At 38.8% G+C, this 27,410-nt stretch overlaps 1 protein-coding gene across 3 annotated transcripts in view; it reads right to left on the bottom strand.

Annotated features, from left to right (window-relative positions):
* Positions 1–18,756, bottom strand: part of TLK1 (tousled like kinase 1) — a 151,366-nt gene extending 132,610 nt beyond the window's left edge. Inside the window, exon 1 of one of the 3 annotated variants that reach the window (XM_027128473.1) lies at positions 18,005–18,756. In XM_027128473.1, coding sequence (XP_026984274.1) covers positions 18,005–18,143 — 139 coding nt within the window. In that variant the 5' untranslated portion in view covers positions 18,144–18,756. The remainder of the gene's footprint in view (positions 1–18,004) is intronic. The other 2 variants (XM_027128483.1, XM_027128487.1) reach the window with 2 other exon arrangements.
* Positions 18,757–27,410: the final 8,654 nt, after the last annotated feature.

The raw sequence follows: 27,410 nt of genomic DNA, 5'->3' as shown, positions 1-27,410 counted from the left end.
TGGAACTTGCACAAGCCCCTTAGATAGCCTCATCCACCAGAGGGCAGACAGCAGAAGCAAAAAGAACTACAATTCTGCAGCCTGTGGAACAAAAACCACACTCATATAAAGACAGACAAGATGAAAAGGCAGAGGGCTATGTACCAGATGAAGGAACAAGATAAAACCCCAGAAAAACCACTAAATGAAGTGGAGACAGGCAATCTTCCAGAAAAAGAATTCAGAATAATGATAGTGAAGATGATCCAGGACGTCAGAAAAAGAATGGAGGCGAAGATTCAGAACATGCAAGAAATGTTTCACAAAGATCTAGAAAAATTAAAAAACAAACAAAGAGAGAAACAATGCAATAAATGAAATGAAAAATACACAAGGAATCAACACCAGAATAACTGAGGCAGAAAAACGGATAAGTGACCTGGAAGACAGAATGGTGGAATTCACTGCTGCGGAACAGAAGAAAAAAGAATAAAAAGAAATGAAGACAGCCTAAGAGACCTCTGGGGCAACATTAAACGCAACAACATTCGCATTATAGGGGTCCCAGAAGGAGAAGAGAGAAAGAAAGGACCCAAGAAAATATATGAAGAGATTATACTCGAAAACTTCCCTAACATAGGAAAGGAAATAGCCACCCAAGTCCAGGAAGTGGAGCGAGTCCCATACAGGATAAACCCAAGAAGAATCACGCCGAGACACGAAGTAATCAATTGGCAAAAATTAAAGACAAAGAAAAATTACTGAAAGCAACAACGGAAAAACAACAAATAACATACAAGGGAACACCCATAAGGTTAACAGCTGATTTCTCAGCAGAAACTCTACAAGCCAGAAGGGAGTGGCATGATATACTTAAAGTGATGAAAGGGAAAAAACTACAACCAAGATTACTCTACCCAGCAAGGATCTCGTTCAGATTTGACGGAGAAATAGAAAGCTTTACAGACAAGCAAAGCCTAAGAGAATTCAGCACCACCAAACCAGCTCTACAACAAATGCTAAAGGAACTTCTCTAAGTGGGAAACACAAGAGAAGAAAAGGACCTACAAAAACGAACCGAAAACAATAAAGAAAATGGTCATAGGAACATACAGATCGATAATTACCTTAAATGTGAATGGATTAAATGCTCCAACCAAAAGACACAGGCTTGCTGAATGGATATAAAAACAAGACCCATGTATATGCTGTCTACAAGAGACCCACTTCAGACCTAAGGACACACAGAGACTGAAAGTGAGGGGATGGAAAAAGATACTCCATGCAAATGGAAATCAAAAGAAAGATGGAATAGCAATACTCATATCAAATAGACTTTAAAATAAAGAATGTTAGAAGAGACAAGGAAGGACACTACATAATGATCAAGGGATCAATCCACGAAGAAGATATAAAAATTATAAATATATATGCATCCAACACAGGAGCACCTCAATACATAAGGCAACTGCTAACAGCTATAAAAGAGGAAATTGACAGTAACACAATAATAGTGGGGGACTTTAACACCTCACTTATGCCAATGGACAGATCATCCAAAATGAAAATTAATAAGGAAACACAAGCTTTAAATGACACAAGAGGCCATAGAGACTTAATTGATATTTATAGGACATTCCATGCAAAAACAGCAGATTACACTTTCTTCTCAAGTACTCATGGAACATTCTCCAGGATAGATCACATCTTGGCAAGGTCACAAATCAAGCCTCAGTAAATTTAAGAAAACTGAAATCATATCAAGCATCTTTTCTGACCAAAACACTAAGATTAGAAATCAATTACAGGGAAAAAAATGTAAAACACACAAACACATGGAGGCTAAACAATACATTACTAAATAACCAAGAGATCACTGAACAAATCAAAGAGGAAATCAAAAAATACCTAGAAACACATCACAATGAAAACACGACGATCCAAAACCTACGGGATGCAGCAAAAGCAGTTTTAAGAGGGAAGTTTATAGCTATAAAAAGCTACCTCAAGAAACAAGAAAAATCTGAAATAAATAAATTTAATCTTACAGCTAAAGGAACTAGAGAAAGAAGAACAAACAAAACCCAAGGATAGCAGAAGGAAAGAAATCATAAAGATCAGAGCAGAAATAAATGAAATAGAAACAAAGAAAACAGCAAAGATCTATAAACCTAAAAGCTGGTTCTCTGAGAAGATAAAATCGATAAACCATTAGCCAGACTCATCAAGAAAAAGAGGGAGAGGACTCAAATCAATAAAATTAGAAATGAAAAAGGAGAAGTTACAACAGACACCGCAGAAATACAAAGCATCCTAAGAGACTACTACAAGCAACTCTACGCCAATAAAATGGACAACCTGGAAGAAATGGACAAATTCTTAGAAAGGTATAACTTTCCAACACAGAACCAGGAAGAAACAGAAAATATGAACAGACCAATCACAAGTAATGAAATTGAAACTGTGATTAAAAATCTTCCAACAGGGCTTCCCTGGTGGCGCAGTAGTTGAGAGTCTGCCTGCCGATGCAGGGGACGCGGGTTCGTGCCCCGGTCCGGGAAGATCCCACATGCTGCGGAGCGGCTGGGCCCGTGAGTCATGGCCACTGAGCCTGCGTGTCTGGAGCCTGTGCTCCGCAATGGGAGAGGCCACAACAGTGAGAGGCCCGCGTACAGAAAGAAAAAAAAAAAAATCTTCCAACAAACAGAAGTCCACGACCAGATGGCTTCACAGGTAGGTGAATTCTATCAAACATTTAGAGAAGAGCTAACACCCATCCTTCTCAAACTCCTCCGAAAAACTGCAGAGGAAGGAACACTCCCAAACTCATTCTATGAGGCCACCATCACCCTGATCCCAAAACCAGACAAACATACTACAAAAAAGAAAATTACAGACCAATACCACTGATGAATATAGAAGCAAAAATCCTCAACAAAATACTAGCAAACAGAATCCAACAACATATTAAAAAGATCATACACCATGATCAAGTGGGATTTATTCCAGGGATGCAAGAATTCTTCAATATACGCAAATCAATCAATGTGATACACCACATTAACGAACTGAAAAATAAAAAGCATATGATCATCTTAAAAGATGCAGAAAAAGCTTTCAACAAAATTCAACACCCATTTATGATAAAAACTTTCCAGAAAGTGGGTACAGAGAGAACCTACCTCAACATAATAAAGGCCATATATGACAAACCCACAGCAAACATCATTCTCAATGGTGAAAAACTGAATTTCCTCTAAGATCAGGATTTCCTCTAAGATCAGGAACAAGACAAGGATGTCCACTCTCACCACTATTATTCAACATAGTTTTGGAAGTCCTAGTCACGGCAATCAGAGAAGAAAAAGAAACAAAAGGAATCCAAATCGGAAAAGAAGAAGTAAAACTGTCACTGTTTGCAGATGACATACTATACATAGAAAATCCTAAAGATGCCACCAGAAAACTACTGGAACTAATCAATGAATTTGGTAAAGCTTCAAGAGACAAAACTAATGCACAGAAATCTCTTGCATTCCTATATACTAATGATGAAAAATCTGAAAGAGAAATTAGGGAAACACTCCCATTTACCACTGCAACATAAAAGAATAAAATACCTAGGAATAAACCTACCTAAGGAGACAAAAGACCTGTATGCAGAAAACTATAAGACACTGATGAAAGAAGTTAAAGATGATATCAACAGATGGAGAGATATACCATGTTCTTGGATTGGAAGAATCAATATTGTGAAAATGACTATACTACCCAAAGCAATCTACAGATTCAATGCAATCCCTATCAAATTATCAATGGCATTTTTTACAAAACTAGAACAAAAAAATCTTAAAATCTGTATGGAGACACAAAAGACCCCGAATAGCCAAAGCAGTCTTGAGGGAAAAAAATGGAGCTGGAGGAATCAGACTCCCTGACTTCAGACTATACTACAAAGCTACAGTAATCAAGACAATATGGTACAGGCACAAAAACAGAAATATAGATCAATAGAACAAGATAGAAAGCCCAGAGATAAACCCACGCACCTATGGTCAACTAATCTATGACAAAGGAGGCAAAGATATACAATGGAGAAAAGATAGTCTCTTCAATAAGTGGTGCTGGGAAAACTGGACAGCTACATGTAAAAGAATGAAATTAGTACACTCCCTAACACCATACACAAAAATAAACTCAAAATGGATTAGAGACCTAAATGTAAGCCTGGACACTATAAAACTCTTAGAGGAAAACATAGGAAGAACACTCTTTGACATAAATCACAGCAAGATCTTTTTCGATCAACCTCCTAGAGTAATGGAAATAAAAACAAAAATAAACAAATGCTACCTAATGAAACTTAAAAGCTTTTGCACAGCAAAGGAAACCATAAACAAGACGAAAAGACAACCCTCAGAATGGGAGAAAATATTTGCAAATGAATCAATGGACATAGGATTAATCTCCAAAATATATAAACAGCTCATGCAGCTCAATATTAAAGAAACAAACAACACAATCCAAAAATGGGCAGAAGACCTAAATAGACATTTCTCCAAAGAAGACATACAGATGGCCAAGAAACACATGAAAAGCCGCTCAACATCACTAATTATTAGAGAAATGCAAATCAAAACTACAATGAGGTATCACCTCACACCAGTTAGAATGGGCATCATCAGAAAATCTACAAACAACAAATGCTGGAGAGGGTGTGGAGAAAAGGGAATCCTATTGCACTGTTGGTGGGAGTGAAAATTGATACAGCCACTATGGAGAACAGTATGGAGGTTCCTTAAAAAACTAAAAATAGAATTACCGTATGACCCAGCAATCCCACTACTTGGCATATACCCAGAGAAAACCATAATTCAAAAAGACACATGCACCCCAATGTTCACTGCAGCACTATATACAATAGCCAGGTCATGGAAACAACCTAAATGCCCATCGACAGATGAATGGATAAAGAAGATGTGGTACATATATACAATGGAATATTACTCAGCCATAAAAAGGAACAAAACTGGGTCATTTGTAGAGATGTGGAAGAATCTAGAGACTGTCATACAGAGTGAATTAAGTCAGAAAGAGAATAACAAATATTGTATATTAACGCATATATGTGGAACCTAGAAAAATGGTACAGATGAACCGGTTTGCAGGGCAGAAATTGGGACACAGATGTAGAGAATAAATGTATGGACACCAAGGGGGGGAAGCGGTGGGGGGTGGTGGTGGTGGTGTGATGAATTGGGAGATTGGGATTGACATGTATACACTGATGTGTATAAAATGGATGACTAATAAGAACCTGCTGTATAATAAAATTTTAAAATTTAAAAAAAAGATTTGTAAATATTGTTAAATTTATTTATTTATTAACCTCTGCACATTTTTATATTGTGTGTTTTACAACTTGTGTAATATATCAGCATATACTGTAACATTTTACAAAAAAGAAAAAGAACTTACAGGGTGAATTAATTGCGTGCTTACAGGGAAATTTACAGTTGTAAATGCCTATATTAAAAAAGAGAAAACATAGGAAAACATTTTTCATGTATTGAGATACTTCTTAAATACCATAACGGAGTGGGGGAACAGGCCACAGAACTGGGGAGGGGTGTTAATAAAAAAAAAAAAGTACTTATCCAAAATACAAAAAGAGTTTCTTCAATTAATTTTTTATTTTTGTAAAGAGAAACAACACAAAGGAAAACTGATCAAACGATCTGAACAGGTACTTCACAAGATATATCCAAAAGTCAATAAACTTATGAAAAAATGGTAAACTTCTGAACTCATCAGGGAAATGACAATTAAAACCACAAATAACACCTGATATCCACCAGAATATCAAAAATAAATAATTTTAACAATTCCAGCTGTCGGTGAGGGTGTAGAGCAATGGGAACTCTCATATACTGTTCATGGGAATGTAAATTGTTACAACCACTTTGGGAAACTGGCAGTATCTACTAAAGGCAAACACACACATAGCCTATAACCCAGTAAATTTACTGTTAGGTATATACTCAACAGAAATTAATAGTACATGAAGAGACAGGTATAAATATGTTCATACAGCATTATTAGTCATAATAGAGAAGTGGAAACAACCCAAACATCTATCAACAGATTGCATAAATAAACTGTGGTATACACATACAAGTAATATAGAGCAATGAAAGTGAACAACAGTTACAGGAATTAACATGGATGAAACTCTAAAACATACGTGAAACAAAAGCAGCTAGAAAAAATATATATACTGTATGAGTCCGTTTATATAAAATTCAAAACAGGCATAATTAAGTCAGAATAGTGATTGCTTTGGAGGGAAGGGAGAAGGTAGTGAATGACTGATGAATGCAGGAAGAGAGCTCTGAAATGCTGCCTATGTTCTATTTCTTAACTGAGTGGTCGTTACGTACATCGACTTATAGTAATTCACTGAGCATTATTTATCGTGTGCATTTTCTGTATATATTAATATTGTGATACAATAATGAAAGGTAAAACACCATATAACATTAAAAAATAAAATCAACTGAATCACAGTAAAATTAGAGTACCTGAACTTTAGAGAGTAATAATTTTTTAAAGACTGGGCTTTTGATATAAATATTAAGTTTAAGTTCAATCTCACTAGCAATCAAGACATACCAACTGAAACAAAATGATAACATTTAATAGTTAAACTGGAGGAAAACTGTCTAATTCCCTTCTCTAGGGAATACTCTGTTCATACCTATTGACAGAAATACAATTTCCTTCCTTCCCACTTTTCCTTTTTAAAAAACTTTCCTTCACAGCACTGGAGAGGGTTGCTCTATGATCCACAGGAGAATAGTGCTACTGTGGTTCCTGAATTTCCAGTTTCTAGTTCAGTCCCCTTGAGACCTAAATGGGTTCTAAGAGACACTCAGCCCTATATCCTTCTAATAATAAATTTGTTTTGCTAAAGTTTTTTTCTAGCAACCAAATGACCAATGAATAGAACACCTTGATATAGGATAGGCTACAACCACATTATGTAATAATTCTGTTTATATGAGAAGTTGAAATTGGCATCACAAATTGTTTTATCTGACCCACAAAGTGGTTTTTTTTTAAAGTATAAATTACATGTTATGAATTGTAGTCTTCCTCACTAGACTCTGCCCAAGCTCCTAGGAGACAAGGACTATATCTTACATACCTTTGTTTACCCAGTGCTATGCTCCAGGTCCAAAAATACTTGCTGAATGAATAAACAAACTATGCCAATAAGGTTTCTATAAAACTCTAAAGCTCTGACAATTGATTCACTTCTGAGAAGCAATAACAGATTTTAAAATCCTGGTTATCCCATAGGGAAAACAATAGTGACAATACACATTAAATGACATTAAAAAATTCATGCCCTTTTGCCCAGTAAAGCAAATCCTTAAAATGTAAAATAAAGAAATAAATCAAAGGAAGAAAAATTGTATGTATAATAAATACCACAATATTATATAGTGAAAAGAAATGAGACTAACAATTATGATTATCACTTGAAATCTGCCTCTGTCATACACAACCCTGCTAGAATTCTTCAACAAGCCAGGGAGACAATCTATGTATGTCAAGTGTACTCTGGTCATAAGGATCTTAATCCAGATGGTACTTGTTCCCTATTCTTGACATTGAAACAAAGAAGAAAAAATTTTTAATTCTAAAGCATCCTTGTATCTAAATACACTAGTAACAGTTAACACATACTGACTTGTTAACACGCCACAAATTTCTCATTTAATTCTCACAACCTTATGAAATAGTTACTATCTCTTATCTCATCCTACAATCAAGAAAACCTAGGAATTCACTGGCAGTACAGTGGTTAAGACTCCACGCTTTCACTGCAGGGGGCACGGATTTGATTCCGGGTCGGGGAACCAAGATCCCGAAAGGCGCATGGCCAAAAAAAAAAAGCATTTAAAAAAAAAAAAGAAAATCTACAGATGCATGGAGAGGTCAAGTAACTTACTACAGTAAGTGGCAAAACCTAAACTGATATCCGGAATCTAACAAATATGTGCTTGTAACTACTTCTACATAATAATGCTTCTAACATAAGGTACCAATATCTAAGTATAAAAAACTAAGTATAATGCTGTCAACTAGGTCAGAGAAGTAGGAGACACTGATAGGAAAGAGGAGTAGGGGGCCAAGAGCTTGCCGAGGACTGCCATTCATTAGCCTTTTGGGTTTGTTGTTTAAAACTATAAAATGAAAAATTTTTAAATAGTGAGAGAAATGCCCGGAGAAAATATAATAAAGCATTTGATAAAATGGATTAGATACATGTTCAGTATGAAGATCGCAACCCTTTGGTTAACTGCAAGGCACTGTGTTAATAATATTTAAGCCCAGTAATTCCTAGGATGAGGTGAACCCCACCCACCTGGTTCAAAAATACATGCCTATCTCATGCATTGCTGCTATATGAGTGGAACACAATTCTTCAAATAATAATTTGGCAATAGTTATCAAAAGCCTTTAATTGTTTTATACTTTTTGCCCTGATAATTCCATCACTGGGAATCCTCTTCGGGGGGTGGGGGGAGCTTTTACTCAGAGATATTATAACAATATCTATTGTAGCCAAAAAGTAAAAGTATAAAGAAAAGAAATAACCTAAATAACTAACTATGGTAGTTAAGATGTTTTTGTTCACCATGATCCATTCCTCAGGAAAACTACCATTCACCTAATTTGTGTGACCTTCAGCGGTCCGTCAATCATGGCTTTCTGTGGATTCCTCAACTCACTCTACCTACAGCCATAGTGGCTACCTTGCTGTACCTCTCCCAGGTACCAGTGACTGGTTAAGGAACTGACAATCATAATACATCAGCATCAACCCAGAAGTGACATGTGGACATTAGGAAAAAGTTTGGTCTGTCAAGTGTGGTTGCTAAGCCAAAGGTATGTGACTGGGCTCCAGAAGCAAGAGGCTAGGAGAACCCAGAAATGGAGTCAAAGAGGCTCAGTGACATTATTTGAGATGTTGGATCTAAGCTGTTTCCAAAGCCATTCCATCCTCCTCCACACATACAATTCCCAGTTACGTGAACCAGTAAATTCCTTTTTTAACTTACCAAAGCTTGTGTTAAGTTTTTATCACAGGTAAGCAAAAGAATCATGACTAACACACTACCAAAAGAAGAATGGTTAACTAAATTAGAGTACATCCATTCAGTATCCCTGTGGTTAAAATTCAGTGGAATAATGCTAACAGAATAGTATAACAGTTAAGAGCATGCACTCAGGAGCCTAGTCTGAATCCTGACTCTGCTACATATTCTCTATGTGTCCTTGGGTTAGTTAGTTAACCTCTCTGTGGCTCAATTTCCTCATCTGTAAAATAGGGATACAATAGTACCTACTTCATGACTGTTAGAAGTAAATGAGTTACTATTTACAAAGTGCCTAGAACAAGTCCTATCATTAATAAGTATATGTATCTTTTAAATAAATGAGATAAGCAAAAATATATATACAAAGTTAACTAAACCATGTAACTTCACTGATGTTTTTTAAAATCTGTGCACAGAAAAAGGAAAAACTATGTTTTTAAAAAAGCAAAAATACCCTATTTGTCAAAAAAAAAAAAAAAAGAAACATGCCTCAGGTCTCATGAAAGACAGGATGAATCTGATTGGCCTCATGCAAATCCCCCTGACCTTCTCCAGAGGCACCATATTCACCATCAGACAAGAAGCACATACATAGTGTCAAGTGTGGGATTCTGAAATCACAATGTATGACATTTAACACAATACCAGCAAATACCAGGTTAAAGTTTAATTTAAACCTAGAAGTCATTTCTCCAACTAAACTAGTTTCCAGGGAAAGGTACAAATTTATGAGCAGAACGAACTCTTAATAATCCATATAAATGAAGGAGAACAAATATTATGTCAGCCCCCCAAACCACTCATATTTGGCTTTGCACTGCATCTTTGTAGCATACAAGCATTTTAACTTAAATAGAGGTATAACCTGTCTTCGTGAAATTCACAAAATTTCAAACCTAATAGCGAAGCCACATTGAGAAGATTTAAGTTTCACAACCTACCACCTATTTCAGATCTGCATCTTTCTACATCATGCTTTGAATTCCTATCAACCCTTGCAAATTCTTTCTCTCATTAGATACACTAAATAATACATGTTACCAAGGGATCTGTTTTGTATGCAATAAGGTAATTAAAGCTTTAAGTGTTTTAAAAAATACTTCTTATAAGATGAATCAGATTAAGCTTCAAGCTTCCTTTCCCTGCCATATTGAATACTAATAAAACTCAAACATCTGCCACTAAAGCATCTCAATTTTGTTCAGAGCCTCATGCACCAGGTTAAAACCCTCCACAATAAGTGGACTATTCCTATATGGACAGTCAAAAATTCTCCATTCAAATTCTAATGTTTATTTGTTATTGCTGTGGTGAGCATATGAGGTCAAAATATTAAGATAAATGGCATCCCAATTTAATTATTAAATATGAAAGTAAGATTTTTCATTAGTATACCTCTAACATTTTCCATGAAACGTAAGATCTGTACAAATTGGTTTTGGATTTTTCTTCTTTTTAATCTTATCTCCACATACATACAAAACTCATGCAAAAAAATAATAATGACAAAGTTTACCAGTAAACTGAATGAGCCTAAAAGACTGATTAGTAAATTAAAATATCTTAAGGAAAAACTAAGAAATTACCCAAAACTAAATTTCCATATCTTAGGCAATATATCCCAGTGGTTAAAATGCAGACTTGATTCAAATCTCAGCCCTAACATTTACTACTCTGTGTCATACCGGGCAAGTTTCTTTACGTCTCTGTGCTTTGGTTCCTCATCTGTAAAATGAGAATGATAATTGTATATACCTCACAGAGTTACGAGAATTAAATGAATTAACATGTACAAACAATGAACTTTAGCTATTATTGTTACCCATTATCACTCTCTAAAATATAACTTGCCTATGAATTACTAAAATGAGTATCTCCCTGGGTCTGAAATACGTGCATATTAAGTATATAATCACTCCGTTTAAAAAAAAAAAAAAGCTTTAACAGATCTTCAACAAAACTTTTCGTTAGGTGCCACCTCTATAGAGCAGCAGTCCCCAACCTTTTAGTACCAGGGACCGGTTTTGTGGAAGACAATTTTTCCACGGACAGGGGTGGGGAATGGTTCAGGCGGTGATGCAAGCGATGAGGAGCAGCAGATGAAGCTTTGCTCACTCAACGCCACTCACTTCCTGCTATGCAGCCCGGTCCCTAACAGGTCCCTAACAGGCTGCAGACCACAGCTGTAGCGGTCTCCCGGGGTTTGGGGACCCCTGCTCCAGAGGACATCCTACTACACACTGAGAATATGGAAATGAACAAAACATAGTCTCTGAATTCAAGACCTTTCTGTCTAGTACACAAAAAAATAAAACTATAATAAAAGGTAGTATGACAAAGATGCTATGAAATAGACAATCCTATATGACACTAAGGAGCAGAGGAATCTAACTCGGGGGGAAACACCCCAGAAATAATTTCTGAGGAACAATCACCTAGTTACTTCACTTCAGGGCACCACATTATTATTTATGTAATTTACACAGCTTTTAATATATTCATAACAGTATTTTAGAATATAGATCATTAAAAAGACAAGATCACCTTGCATACTACTGCTTACCATGCTCATAAATAAACTTAAAAATCTTTTGGTAATAATGAAGATGAGTATCTTCTCTTAACAAATTATAACATAACCTTGAAAAGGTCACATTGCTTCTTCAAGAAACATTTCTTTCACCAATAAATAAAAGCTACAAACTTTCCTCCAGTAAATTATAATTAGTGCTAATGTCAAACAAATAATATTTTTGAGCTGTTAGAGAACTCTGAAGGCTTCGAATTCAACTCCCTCATTTTACAGATGAAAAGGAGCCACAAAGTATAATGGAGAAAGCACTAAGCTGAAAGTCAGAAAACTGAATCTTGGTCCCACCTCTCCTGCAGTAAAAGCCTGGGCAAATTATCTAAGTTTCCCCATCTGTAAAATGAGAGGTTTGGATTCATTTGCTTCCAAGGTCCCTTTCAGCTCTGTAATTCTCATTTTATGAAACTGAAGCAGAGAGATAGGCAACTTGCCCAAAGTCACCCAGCTAGTTAATGGCAAAATTGGGACTACACTTGGATTCCAATTATCAATGCACTTTCTCTTCTCTACCATACTACTTCTCCTACTTCACCATTCCTCTAAATTATTCTAAGATTTCTGGAAATTATTAAAGAGCATGAAGGAGTTTATTAAACTAAATGACTTAATCCTATGGCTCTTCTATAGAAAATGAGCTTTAAGTCTAAACGCAAGAAATACATGAAGTCTCAAGCTATGTCACTTACTACACTTAAGTTGACCCCAAGAAAGTTACAAGAGTTTAACCTTGACTTCCCAGCACCTAAAATCTAACCTTTCAATACATCTCACAGAAGAAATTATGTTCCATATTAAATTAAAATATGAACTGCTATAGGTAATGATAGCTATTACATGCATAATTCTCTCAATAAGATGAGAATTTAAATTCTTCACTTTATGTTCTGGTTTTATTTAATATGCATTTTTAAATTCAAGAGAGATCAATTTAAACGCTTTGCCTTCATGCATCCTTTTTTCAGACTCTCTAGCTTTAAAACCATTAGATTAAACACATTACTTCTGAAATCACATACACAATTACAAATGAAAGACTATACAGACTGCTGACAGTTTCTCTTTCTGAACTGAAAATCAGCCCCCCACAGCATTCTAAAATTCTGTGCCCAAGTATATGACAACTCTACTAAACTGTATCGTAAGCAGCATCTGATTCCCTAAAATGTCTTCAAAGTTTATTATATTTCACAGGGAATTCATCAGGATTTCAAGACTGACAGTGTTGATTCCAGAAAATACAGAAAAATCCTCAGAGGAAAAGCACAATAAAAATGCAAAAGAGTAATAAGTCAATGATAGTTTCATGCTACTGACTTAAGAGAATATTCAAAAACATTCATGGATATGTAAGTACAGTTTAACTATATTTACGAATTTTCAAAGAATCACAGAATGTTTGCAATTTTTAACTGGATGGGACCTTAAGTCACTTAATCTAATAGCACACGAAATAAGAATCTACAGAATTTATCTCTAGCTCCCCCAAAAAAGTCTCCGTAGTTTGCTTTAAATTCTTTAAAGCAGTTCTTTCATTGCTGGCCAAGTCTAGTAGTTATACAGTTTTTACATTCTTGTCAATAAATGATGCCGAATTCATTCTGCGCCTTCCTAACATTCACCTGCTGGTCCATCTTCTACAACAGCATAATGAACACATTCTCTCTTCAATTTATGTGATTGAAATGCCTGAAAACAGCTATACTTTTTCCCACCCTTTAGTGTCTTCTTTAGTCTAAATGTATGGTCCACAGATTTCTTGTGGGTCCTGAAGACACTTCCGGGATAAAATGTACTTCCACATCACAAGTACCTTTAAAAAAACTGCCACTTGTCGAATTTTGGTGTAATATCAAAGAATAACTTCCAAAAAGACTATTAAAACAATTCTTTTGGGCTTCCCTGGTGGCGCAGTGGTTGAGGGTCCGCCTGCCGATGCAGGGGACACGGGTTCCTGCCCCGGTCCGGGAAGATCCCACATGCCGCGGAGCGGCTGGGCCCGTGAGTCATGGCCGCTGAGCCTGCGTGTCCGGAGCCTGTGCTCCGCAACGGGAGAGGCCACAACAGTGAGAGGCCAGCGTACCGCAAAAAAAAAAAATTAATTCTTTTGCAACTACATATCTATGTGAAGTTGGATTCTCTTCACATGCCTCAATCAAAATATATCTCAACAGACTGAAAGAAGAAAATCCAGCTGTCTTCTAGTAAGCCAGAAATTAAAGTGATTTGTAAAAATATAAAACAATGCCACCAGCCTCACTGAAGCGTGTTTTTGTTTTAATTTTTGGCTGCATTGGGTCTTCGTTGCTGTGCGCGGGCTTTCTCTAGTTGCGGTGCGTGGGCTTATCATTGAGTGCAGGTTCAATGCAGGCTCTCATTGAGTGCAGGCTCAGTAGTTGTGGCGCATGGGCTTAGTTGCTCTGCAGTATGTGGGATCTTCCCAGATCAGGGATCAAACCGGTGTACCCTGAATTGGCAGGCGGATTCTTAACCACTGTGCTACCAGGGAAGTCCCCTCACTAAAGTTGTTGTTTTAGACTATCTTCATTTTAAAATTTGTTAACATGTAATCAGATTGTTATTGTTAGATAAATATTTTTGAAGTTATTTCATTTCAAATACAGTAAATATCAATAGACATAACCCACATAAATAAAATCTCTTCCTCAATAATTTTTAAGGGAGTAAAGGGGTCCTGAGACCAAAAAGGCTAAAGCACAGCCTATTTCTCAGGGGCAGATTCACAGACTTCTAACTATCTTGGATTTCCCTCTCTCCTCTAATATGTACATATGCCTCTGTAAGGGAGGCACCTACCACATATCTATATATTCATGAGCTAGAATCCTTAAACATACAACCCTGTCTTGCTCCAGCAGGTGACTTCAAGAAATTAAAGGGCCATCTGGTACACTTAACTGTTAACATCTCCCTACAGGTATTACTCAATCATCTGGAGTCAAATACTTTAACTCTTCTGTCTAAAGGATGCAGTCTGTAAATACGGAAACAGAGAGCAAGTTTATTTAAACTGCAATATTATCTTTTTGACCAAACTACTTTCATTATTTATATAAAAGTAAAGCAAATTATTCATATCTGGCAAGATGAAACTGAAAAGCCAAGTCTTTTGTATAACCATTTATTTGACTCTTAGCAGTAACCCATTCAAAAGTACCTATGTATTGATATGCAAAAAAACCACCTGCTCATCTAGCCAGTACACACACCAGGTTCCTCGGAAACAAACCTGACCTTATTTGAAAATTTAATTTCTTAACTTCCCACATCCTTATTCACAGATTAGAAGATAAAGTGGGATAGAGAATTTAGCCACAGGTTTAAAAGACCCAATGTGCAATCTAGAGCTACACTGCTGAGCACCTCTCAGAGAATTTTAAGATTGATAAAGGAAAAGGTTTGGCACTCCAAGGGAAGAAAGAAGTCTATACTATATCATATAAATTCCTAAATCTTATGAGTTAGGCTTATAGATACTTATGGAACAACTTTGAAAATAGCCCATTTTCAAAGTAAAGTTTGCTTAAAAGGAGTTCTTCACATATGTAACTTTATATATGTACATATACATATGTGTGTATCTCTTTTAAGTTTAAAATTTTCTATTATATATTACATTTAATTTGCTCCACTTTTCAAGAAACAAAGTTTAGGGCTTCCCTGATGGCGCAGTGGTTGAGGGTCCGCCTGCCGATGCAGGGGACACGGGTTAGTGCCCCGGTCCAGGAGGATCCCACATGCCGCGGAGCGGCTGGGCCCGTGAGCCATAGCTGCTGAGCCTGCGCGTCCGGAGCCTGTGCTCCGCGACAGGAGAGGCCTCAGCAGTGAGAGGCCCGAGTACCGCAAAAAAAAAAAAAGAAACAAAGTTTATTCTCTCCTTGATACATACACTCAAGTTCCATTAATAGTAATGGTTCTTACTATCTATCAGTCACCAGCAATCAAAGCTCTCAATTTACATCACTTTACACAACATACTAATGTTACTTGGAAAAGATGCAAAGCACTTGTTAAAATAAATACTGGGATCACACTCAAAAGAAAATGTTTCCATCTTGATACCTAGGGCTTCATATATGCAATTCCTATTAGCGTTTGTGAAATCTGAAACTATAGCTTCAAGATGAATATATATAATCCTAGAGAGAATTAACAGTTTTAACTTACTTCCTGGTTGGTCAAAAAAAGCAATGTACCACTGTCACCATACAGGTACTTGGGTGTGAAGTATAACTTCCACAAAAGCATGTCCTGTTATTTCATTAGTAAATAGAGACACACTATTCAGGTTACATAAAAATCCAAACTGCTGGACAAAATTTCTGGTTATTTGGAGGGTCAAGCTAAATTATTCCAACCCCTGAAAAATTTAAAACATCAGGAAAATTGCAGAATAGTATGAAAATTTTTTAACTAGAGTTGCAGTAACCTCAGAAACTCACAATCTAGATTTTTCAGCCCCCAAATTATTAATTACAGATGTTACAGATGAGCAATTCGACACTATGCCCTCAGTATCTAGCACAGTGCTTAGCTCACAGAAATGGCTCAGCAAATATTTAAGAAATGAATGAAAAAAAGATATAGCCTTAAAAGAGTCTTTCCCAAGACCATCATTTACTATCACTCATTACATATCATTCCTAACACTATCATTAAGCATCTTAATGAAAGTACAGACAAAAGTAAAAGCATGCTAAAAGCACCAACTGCTCTGTTTACAAAATAGATTTTAAAACATTCATTTACAAATTTTCAAATGCAAAAAGAAAAATCTCCAGGTGTACTAAATTTGAGTGAGTCAATAAATAAACTTTTATCTTCTAATAATCAGAACTCAGTGTTGGGGGTGAGATGGAAAGGGGAAATGTCATGTCAATGTATTCAGCATGCTTAATGGATGCCATAAATCAAACCTTCCCCTGAATTTTCCAGAGCAAATTCATACCAATCTTTGAGCCTATTGTCACTTTCACACATGCTCACAGGAACAAAATGACAAAGAATGCTGTGCCTGAACCACTGGATTCAGGGCACAAACCACTTGATTAACAAATGTCAAGGCTCTGAGTCGTAAATATTGACAGATATTTTCAAGATAAATTAATCCCACCGACTCCTGCATAAATCAAAGCTCCTGGTATCTTTAAAGGATTCACTAGACTACTGGACTTCCAGACGTTTTTTCTGAAAATGTGGCTACAATCTCCCTGTGTGACACAACCGGCGGTGAACAACCCATTTACCAATTGCTGATGAATACCGCTAAACGTTTTCCAGACAAAAGAGCGTTAAACGTGACTCTACGCACATTTATTCTTCCCCCACAATTCTCCCAAATTTTATTTTATGTCGTATACTTAAAGTTAAATACAGCAAGTTGAAATTTTAGTCAAAAGCACTCCGATGTCTTACTAGCTGTGTAACTGCTACATCTGGTGGCAGCACACTTGCATGCAAGAAGCCAGAAAACTTAGAAAACAATTGTAACCGATCTGGTGCGTGTTTGCAGTAACCTTTACGCAGATATTTCCCACAAAACCCACGACCCTGTCAAAGAACCGTAGCCTACTTGCAGTAGAGAGAGAACGCACAAACACGCAGGAGATGATGGCGAAGCAAAGTTGCAACCATCTGGAGGGATGGTTTTAAAAGCCTGCCCACGAATCAGTCTGTCGTTTAAACTGCTCTAGGAGGCCAGGCAAGGGATCAAAGTCGGCTTTGATAATTTCAGAGGCTCCCCCCAAAGGGCAGAGACCCTGCAAACGAGAGGCATCCTCCAGGTCCTGGGCAGCAAAGCTCGCAGAGCGGGGACCGCCTCTAGGGGAGGAGTGCGCGAGGGAAGGGGAGGGGGCTCGAGGATGAATGCTTCACCAAGAGGGAAAATCCACCAGAGACCCGAGGCCAGGAGGTTAAGAGTACTGAGTGTACTAGCAAATGGAGCAGAAAGGGGCTCGCGTCCGGGGTCAGGCTTCCCATCCCAGCAGGACTGGCTCTTAAGAAGCCCAGGCGAGTCTGTGCGCCGCGCCTCGCTCCGGCCCCTCCAGCGCGCACCCCCTCGTCGGTCTTCTCAGCCACCCGCGAACCACCACCCACACACGGAGCACTACCTCCCCGGAGCCGGGAGGCCTCGAGTCCACCTCGCCCCCTCCCCCACCCCGGGGTCGGAGGAAGGAGACGCGGGGGCGCGGGGACCGCGGCGCAGGAGGGGAGGCCCGCGAGCGGGCGCGGGCGCGACGGCGCTTACCTTCCCTGGGCCTCCCGGATGGCGGCGTGTGATTCAGCAGGGACCTGGCCGCCGTCGCCGAGCCCGGGGTTGGAGACGTGGAGAGCTGGGACCAAGATGGCGGCCCCTCCAAACTTCCACTGCTACTTTGGACACTCATCAAGCTACTTTCTGGGAACCCGACTCCCCCCCTGCGACGGCAGCGGCGGCAACGGCAACGGCACCGGCACCCGCCTCCGTCATGGCGGGGGCCGCGCTGAGGGCGAGCGAGAGAGCGAGGGCAGGGAGGGGAGATTCAAGGGGATGGGGGAGGAAACCGAGAAGGGGGGAGGTGGGGAGGGTAGAGGTGAGGGGAGGAGAGGGGACGAGGAGGAGGAAAAGGGGGAGAAGTGAGGGAGCCGGCGGGCGCGCCGGGGAAGAGGCAGAGGGAAGGAGCGCGGCGGCAGAGGTGTCGAGGGGGCGCCCGCTGGGGCCGGGGTCGGAGAGCGGGCGGAGCGCGGGCTGCGCCGGCAGAGAAGACTTCCGCGGGCGGAACCTGCCGGCACCTCTGCAGTGCGTCGGCCCCCGGCGTCGCCCGGGTGGCGGCGGCGGCGGCGGGTGGTGGGTGGCGGCTGAGGCGGCGGGGTAACCTCTGCATCAGTTACAGGCGGCGGCGGCGTCACGCGCCGCCTGTGCAAACACTATCGCGAGGCTCCTGCGCCTCCGGTAGCGGCAGCGGCGGCGGCGGCGGCGGCCGCGGGAGCAGGCTTGGGGGAGGGACTGCCAGGGGTTGGGGGCGGGGGCGGGGGTGGAGGGGCTGGGGAGGGAACGAGCGCGCGAGGGAGGAGACGCGGGCGCCGGGCGCTGCTGGCTCACCAGCGGATAGCAGCGCTGCGCGGGAGCCCGGCCGACCGACTGGCGTGCGCGGGGGTGGCCTCCCCGAGCCGGCCGGAGGGAGGCGCACCCCGCACGCGCCCCCGCCGCGCAGCACTGGCTCCCGCGCCCGATCCGCTGCCACCTGACTCCCCCTCTCTCTCGCGGAAGCGCGCCTGGCTTCCGACCCCCACCCAGCCTGGAGAGAAATGCTTCTGCTCTCGCTGGGCTGTCGTTTCTCAGGAGTTCGATGCGATCATTTCTCAAAATGGAACTGAAAAGTTGAGAGTCGCGTCTTTCTTGCCCCTCTGTACTGTGCAAAAAAAACCGGTGTGCCTCTCCCCGTCTACAGAATGGGAGTGATTATCGAATAAAAGAGCTAAGAAAATAAGTTGGGGGGGGATGGAAATAAAACTTTATGAATGTTTTCCAAAAAAGAAAATCTTTACCGGTGTTCTGCGCTGTTATGTGTGGTCTAGCAGTTCTTTGTTTTAAAACAGTAGGTGGGAAATCTAAGAAAATTTTGATCACCGAATTCACATATTTAGGGAAACTATCCAGGGTTCATCTTGTAGAAGAGGGCATGGTTTCTAGAAAGTTCCAGGGCCGCTGCTGAGCCCTGACTACAAAATCCTAAAACAAATTGCAGCATTTGTAGGTACAGTGTAACTTTCTACACACCCACACACGGGCAGACACATCAGGGATTGGGCATCTTGTACATAAAGGAGCTGTCTAATAGTTCAGGAAAAATACAAGGCGATTGCTCTCTTTAAAAAACCAAATTGAATAGAACACTAAAAAGATTATGATATACAGCAATTGTACTGGCACGAGGAAATGGCATGCAGGGGGACAAAAATGTCATTTCTATTTCTTATTTTTATGACTTTGCATTTCTCATAGTAATGTTTTGTTCAGATAAACTATCATACTAGAATAGAATCTTGGTTGTCAGTTATCTCCAGAGGTAATTTTAGTTTTCTTATGCTTCAGATTCTTCAGTGAGCTTTTAGTAACGTTCTGCTTTTCAAACTTAAGAGGGACATCTCACAAATTAAACAATTTTATTATTTTTTTAAATTAATTATCTATTTAGGCTGCTCCGGGTCTTAGTTGCTGCACGCGGGATCTTCACTGCAGCACGTGGCTCTTAGTTGTGGCAGGCATGCAGGATCTAGTTCCCTGACCAGGGATGGAAGCCGGGGCCCTTTGCATTGGGAACACAAGAGTGTTACCCACTGGACCACCAGGGAAGTCCCCTAAACAATTTTAGCGAGATATAATAAACTACACATATTTAAACTGTACAACTTGATAAGTTTTGATGTGTATACAACCCTGAAACCATTTATAAAATCAAGATAGTGAATATGTCCATCAGCCTCCAAAATTTCCTCTACCCCTTTGTGGTTCCTCTTCCCCTACACCCCCATTCCCAAGTAACCACAGATACGCTTTCTGTCACTTAGATTAGCTTGCATTTTCCAGAACTTTAGATAAATGGAATCGTACGGTTTGTACACTTTTGTCTGGCTTCTTTTACTCAACATAATTATTTTGAGATTCATCTACATTGTTGCATTTATCAGTAGTTCATTTCTTTTTATTGCTGAGTATTCCATTGTGTGACTATACCACACTTCGTTTATCCATTCACCTGTTGATGGACATTTGCATTGTTTCCACTTTTTGGCTATTATGAATAATGCTAGTATGAACATTTGTGTACAAGTCTTTGTGTGGACATATGCCTTCCTTTCTCTTGGATACATATCTAGAACCTTACCATTAGATTTTTATACCAAAGCACATTAACCCTAAGGCAAAACAAGAATTCCTATATGATAGGTAATAGGCAACTGTATGCTCTCTCAGTATCTTAAAAGAGTAAGCTTAGCTGATTGTGGTGAAAAGAGCACAGGACAGGAAGGAGGTCAAGAGGCCTGGGTACTAGTCTCAGCAGGTAACAATCCTTCTCTATTCAATTTCCTCATCTATGAAAAAGAGGTTAGAGTCACTAGGTGATCTCTAAAGCTCCTACCAATTCCAAGACTTTATATGGAGCTCAGCTCCTCTCGAGAGTAGTAAACAAAACCCAACCAAAGAGATTTGATAGTAGGTTATCTTCCTCCCAACCCTCCCCAGAGCCTCAGGTTACCTTTACACCAACCCCGGTTACATTTTATGCAGACTGACTCCTTTTATTTTAAATGGTAACTAGAGGATCACAGCAAATAACATAATCCAATTACTTTCGATTTATTTTTGTTACAAGTGCTGCCTTGGAAAGACAATTAAATGATTGATTCCTGCTTTCTTGTAGCTTATAAAGATAGTCAACACTGACTTATAAAGAGGCTACTGCCAGCAATAGGGAGCTACTTAAATAAACCGTGGCTTAGCCTGAAAATGGAATGTTATGCCATCACTTAAAATCATGTCTGAAGAATACTGAAAAGGATGATAAAATTTTCATGTATATTGTAAGAGAAAACATGGGTTTGATCCCGATTTGTTTGTAAGTATGCAAAACAAATGACTGCAAGGTTGCACCCCAAAAAGTGCATGGCTAGCCTTGGGCTGTAAGATTGCATAATTATTCTTTTCTACTTTCTGCTTTGCCTAATTTTGTACAATGAATCATGTATTTCTTAAGTAATTTAAGCATAAAAAGGGCCTGGGGCTTCCCTGGTGGCGCAGTGGTTGAGAGTCCACCTGCCGATGCAGGGGACACGGGTTCCTGCCTTGGTCCGGGAAGATCCCACATGCCGTGGAGTGGCTGGGCCCATGAGCCATGGTCGCTGAGCCTGCGCATCCGGAGCCTGTGCTCCGCAACAGGAGAGGCCACTACAGTGAGAGGCCCGCGTACCGCAAAAAAAAAAAAAGGGGAGATCTAAGCCCTGATCTATAGGCTAGTCATAATTTACAACTATGTTTATTAGACTCTTTTCTATTTATATACCATAGTAAAAAATATTTACAAAGCATCCAATATTATAGATATAATAAATTATTTTTATACCTCTTAACATTTGATTCCTTCTAAATTTGAGGAAACAATTAATGCTTAAGTCTCTTTTCCCCAAACCAGTCAGAAATGAGCCCAGAGACTGGATGAAATGTCCTTTCTTAGTGCTCCCCCATACAGGGGGCTGCTGGAGCCAGTTCATACCACCCAGAGAGCAGACTGTACAAGTCTCTCCCTCAACTCAGAGTTCAATGATGTCACATTGGTAGCTTGAAACTGGTCATGGTAAGAGTATTTACAACACCAAAGTCAGCAAAATCTACAAATCAAGGCTTCCTCACCAGCACACCACTGCTCCCACAGTACATAGATCATTGCCTTATTATCCTCCATTTCCCCGCCTTGGCTAAAAGCCTAAGGAGGGCAAGGACCTTGTCTGTCATGTTTACAGTTATAGTCCCAACATCTAGCACCTGCTTGGCATACAGCTGGTGCTGATACATATTTGTTGAGCCAATCAATTACCCACAGAGCTGGTTCACAAGCACCTGAGCCCCCTGAGCTAATCTCCTTGTAAACAACTCTGTTGGCCATGCTAGCAGAGGAAGAAAAGGCCAAATACTCCCCCACCCCCTCACACTTTCACTTCATTGGCCAATGTTTGTGATTTGATAAAGTTCACTGACCTTGTTAGGGTTGCCAGATGAAATATAAATTTTGCAAGGGCCATACTGATACTAAAAAGTTATTTGTTGTTTATGTAAAATTCAAATGTAACTGAGCATCCTGTATTTTTATTTGCTACATCTGGCAACCCTAGCCCTTTTGAACTAAGCAAAACATAGTTGATGATGTATTACCTAGTAAAGTTGAAGATACTATTACCTGGCAATTCCATTCCAAATAATACATCTTAGAGTAATTCTTGTTCATGTGCACCAGGAGAAAGAACAAGCATGTCCGTAGCACTACTGATAATAGCTGCCGAAAACTGGAAACCACCCAAATGTCCAACAACAAGAAAATAGATAAATAGAGTTATGTATATTCACACAATAGGATACTATACAATTAAAATGCTCACAGGCGTAATGCTGATTTATAAGAACAAGTTAAAGAAGGATGAAGGCAGTTTGATTCATTTATAAAACATTCAAAACTAAATAATATAGTGTTCAGGAATATATATGTGGCAAAACCAGAAAGAAAAATGAATGAGAAGCCAAAATCAGAGTAGTTACTTCCATCAGGGAAAAGGGGGGAATGTGATCATGGAGGACCCACAGGGGCTTCAAAAGCGTCAATAAATGCACTACTGTTAAGTTTGGTGAGAGTGTGGAGGTATGTTTGCCTTACTCTTTTTCTTTAAACTATATATATTTATAATGTATATATATATATATCAGATCTGCTCTAATATGTATGAAATATTACATTACAAATGTTTAGGAAATGGAGTGTGCTGGGCCTTTTTATTAGAGTGAACTGAAATGCCCAGCCTGTCTCCTCTTGCCTGAACTCACCACCAGATTTGATTTCCTTCTTTGTCTGAATGTATGCACACAGATCGGAGCTCTCAAGATACCTGCCCTACCATTGTGACATGTCACCTTAGTAGTCCTCTTTTTGGTAGATGCTTGGACAGATGACTCCATTGCATAGGATTATGAAGAATTCTCATTTCACTGTGTTCTACCTGCCCTGCACAATTCACAAAGCCACTGCTTGAAGATTATGGTTTCCAAATCCCTGCAGAGATAGTTTCAGGGTTTTGTGCATAATAGGCTAGGTTACACTTCCTCTGCTCTCTCTAGCAGTGGAAGTGGTTTCCTTCTGGTTTGTCAACTCATTGGGGGAGGGGGGCTTGATCTATACATAACAAAAGCTGGAATTATTAGATTCTTAAAACAGATTCATTTCAGTTTAGGTTAAGAATTATAATCAGCTTCAAAACAATATTACCTCCCCCAAAGAGCGCTAGAGGCTGTTCTCCAAGGGCGTGAGTATTATGAAATGTTTACAAAAACAAAGTGCAACAAGCAAACAGTGCTCATAGCAGATTTTAAATCAACAATGTACCCCTTAACAAAGCAGTCTACTTAGAAAAGTGTTTAAGAAAACATATAAAACCAATTGTAATCTAGTGTTCCACTTCACTCATCCTAAGTCTTACTGATTAAACTAAAATATAAATTCATCACTTCAGAGGGAAGAACAAAGATTCCCAAAACCTTACTTACGCTGGACTTTGTTTCTGCAGTCCGAATCTTTTTGTAGGCAAAAAAACTGATGTTCCTTTTCATAAACATTAATATCAAATATACTTGATTTTTGACAATATCTTTCCAACTGTATGGTTTCAAGACTTTCAAAATCACTTAATGCAAAAAAAAACAAAAACAAAAAAGCAAACAAAATCACTTAATGTGTGACTTCCCCGGTGGTGCAGTGGTTAAGAATCTGCCTGCCAATGCAGGGAAAACGGGTTCCAGCCCTGGTCCGGGAAGATCCCACATGCCACAGAGCAAACTACACCTGTGCACCACAACTACTGAAGCCCATGCACCTAGTGCCCATGCTCCGCAACAAGAGAAGCCACCTCAATCAGAAGCCCATGCACGGCAATGAAGAGTAGACACCGTTCACCAAAACTAGAGAAAGCCCACGCACAGCAACAAAGACCCAACGCAGCCAAAAATAAATAAATTTTTAAAAAAAGACCCAACATAGCCAAAAAGTTAATTAATTAATTTTTAAAAATCACTTAATGCTTTCCTAGCAAATAAAAAATGCTAAATCTTTCTTAGATACACGAAAAAATAATGTGAGATATATATAACCTCATACATATTTAGAAACTTTGAAACAATATAAAAACATCAAATATTGATGAGAATTTCTCCCCCTTCACTCCCAAAAGTCAAAAAGTCACCATGAAGCAAGAGAGGGGTTTCTGAGATGCAAATAGTATTCTGTTCCAGGTGCTGGCTAGAAGTGAGTGTCTAGTTTGTGAAACTGTACACTTACAGTAAAAAGTTAGAAAAACTATTTTAGAAAAAATAACCTGGCATTTGTGATTCTAAGTATTTGCACACGTGCATGCGCACACACGCATGCGGGCATACACTCTAAAGAGAAATTTCTTGTTTAATGAGAAAATAAAAAGGAGTATTTTTTTAAAAAGGAAAATGTTGTTAATATGAGGGGAAATGAATGGCAGTTTCTTATGGAAAGAAAATGTCTTGAAATCAATAAACACACGATGAAATTTCCAAAACTGCCACCGTGAAAACTTCCTCAAGTAAATATTTATTACTTAGCTATTGCTCACTTTGAGCACTTAATAAAGTTGTTTGGGAATGGTTTATAACTTGTATATCCATTGGTTTTGAAAACTGTTACAGACTGATAAGCATTGGTTTCAGGAATTATTTGTTGAGCACCTATCAGGGATAAAGCAATTTGCCAGCTGCTGTGGAAGTGCAGAGTGAGTCACACATGTAGCTTAGAGGTAATGATCAAAGAATAGTCCAGCAAATGACTGCTATCCAAAGTAGAAAATGATGCATTTTCTAGAAAAATGGGAGAATTTGGAGGCAGGAAAGATCACATTTGAGGCTTCCTAAATGAGGAGCAATTTCAGCTGGGCCTTGAAGTGCATCAAAGTGATCTAACTTATTATTTCCTTTTCAAGATTCAAAATTTATCCATCAGAGTCTGGATCTATTCCATACACCAACTTAAGTCTCTATTGTATTTTTTAATTATATTTTCAGTTTCAGATAGTCTTGAGCACCTAGTTAGATCTTTGCTTATTTCCTGTTTTTCCCCTGTTTAGAAGCCTCAAAACACTTTTTCAATCCCTCCTAGAACTGCATCTTTCAATTTACCATAGGCTTCTCCTTGCTCTATGAGTTGGGAGAGGACATGGACACTAGTATCAAAAAGTAATTTTCCTGGCTGGTTCACTTTGTTGTGCAGCGGAAACTAGCGCACCATTGTGGAGCAATTATACTCCAATAAAGATGTTTAAAAAAATATGGACAGTTCCAAAAATATAGAGTGAAACAGAAGAGAAAGCAGAAAAAAAAAGTAATTTTCCTCACTGAAACTAAGTCACCTGCTATGCAACATGGAGAAAAGAAAACAAATTAAGTTACATAAAGCATTGACTTTATTGGTAATCAACAAAAAAGCATATCAGGAACATTCTCCCATGAATCTGACACAATTTGATGAATCATAAAATGAGTCACTGAATCATAAAAAGAACTCATGATTTGGAAGATAGGGTTGGAAAGAGTTGGTGGAGATGCCCAAAACAATAATGAGAGATGAATTGATGTTAAGTCTGAAATGCTAAAAGAACTATAGCAACAACATTTTATTTAAAATGATGGGATTTCTTTTGGGAAGCAATTTAGCAATATGAATCAAAAATCCTTTAAAAATGTATTCCTTTTGGGACTTCTCTGGTCCAGTGGTTAAGACTTTCCGCTCCCAATGCAGGGGGCACAGGTTCGGTCCCTGGTTGGGGAGTTAAGATCCTGCATGCTGCACATTGTGGCCAAAAAAAAAAAAAAAAGGTATTCCTTTTGACCCACTAATTTCATTCCGGAAATCTGCCCTAATGAAATAATCCTAAATTAGAAAAAAAGTGCTTTTTCCCCTTTCGCACAAAGATAATTGTATTCAATATTATTTACAATAATTAAAAGTTGAAAATAACCTAAATGTACAATAATAAGGATGTGGTAATAACTTATGGCTCGTCTAATATGAGAAGGTCATTAAAATGATTGTGAAGATTTTATATAACCAAAAACAACTGGTTTGCTTATAAGAGCATTTCAGTGAATAAAGCAGCATATAAAAATTATATATACAATATAATCTCAATCACATAAAATGTATATAGTAAAAAGACTGAAGGGACATATACTAAAATATTAACAGTGGTTGTCTTCATGTGATAAAATGATGGCAGATTTCTGTTGCTGGCCTTTGTACTTTTGGGTATTGTCCAAATATTTTATAGGAATAGCAATTAGTTTATGAGAAAAAAACAACTGTATTTTTCCAAATGACTGGGTTTACTACCCCAGATTAGATTAATGAAGACAAACAAAAGGAAGGATCAGCAGGTGACAGGGAAAGAAAAAAATGTTTGGTGCCTCCTTTTCCATAGTTTCCAAAGGTTATTGTTTGGCTTTTTATTGGTACAATTAAACAAGTGTAGATTTTAAAAGTATTTGTGGAAAGCTCTCAGGAACCCACTAGCAGAATCAGAGGAATGTCCACCTTCAAAAAATCACAGTAGAAAATAAGAGAAAACAAAACCAAGTCTGCAGGGCAAATGACAAAACTGCAAAGAAACAGCATGCATGTATGAAAACAAAGGCACAAAATCATGGCAGTAGTGAGACTAAGCATGATCAGTTTACTTATTAAATTTAGATTCCCTACTAATAGAAAAAGCCTCTCAGATTGTGTTAAAGATCAAAATCCAATACTTTGCTGCTTATAAAAAATACATCTAAATAAAGTAACATAAAAAGACTAGAGAAAAGGATGGGTGAAATGTAGTAAGCAAGCTTGCAATAA

This window comes from Aethalodelphis obliquidens, unplaced genomic scaffold (assembly GCF_003676395.1).
Source record: "Aethalodelphis obliquidens isolate GAN/ISIS:26980383/991018 unplaced genomic scaffold, ASM367639v1 scaffold2, whole genome shotgun sequence".
Lineage (NCBI taxonomy): Eukaryota > Metazoa > Chordata > Mammalia > Artiodactyla > Delphinidae > Aethalodelphis > Aethalodelphis obliquidens.
The sequence above is the reverse complement of the archived record's forward strand: the minus strand, read 5'-3'. Positions and strand labels throughout refer to the sequence as shown.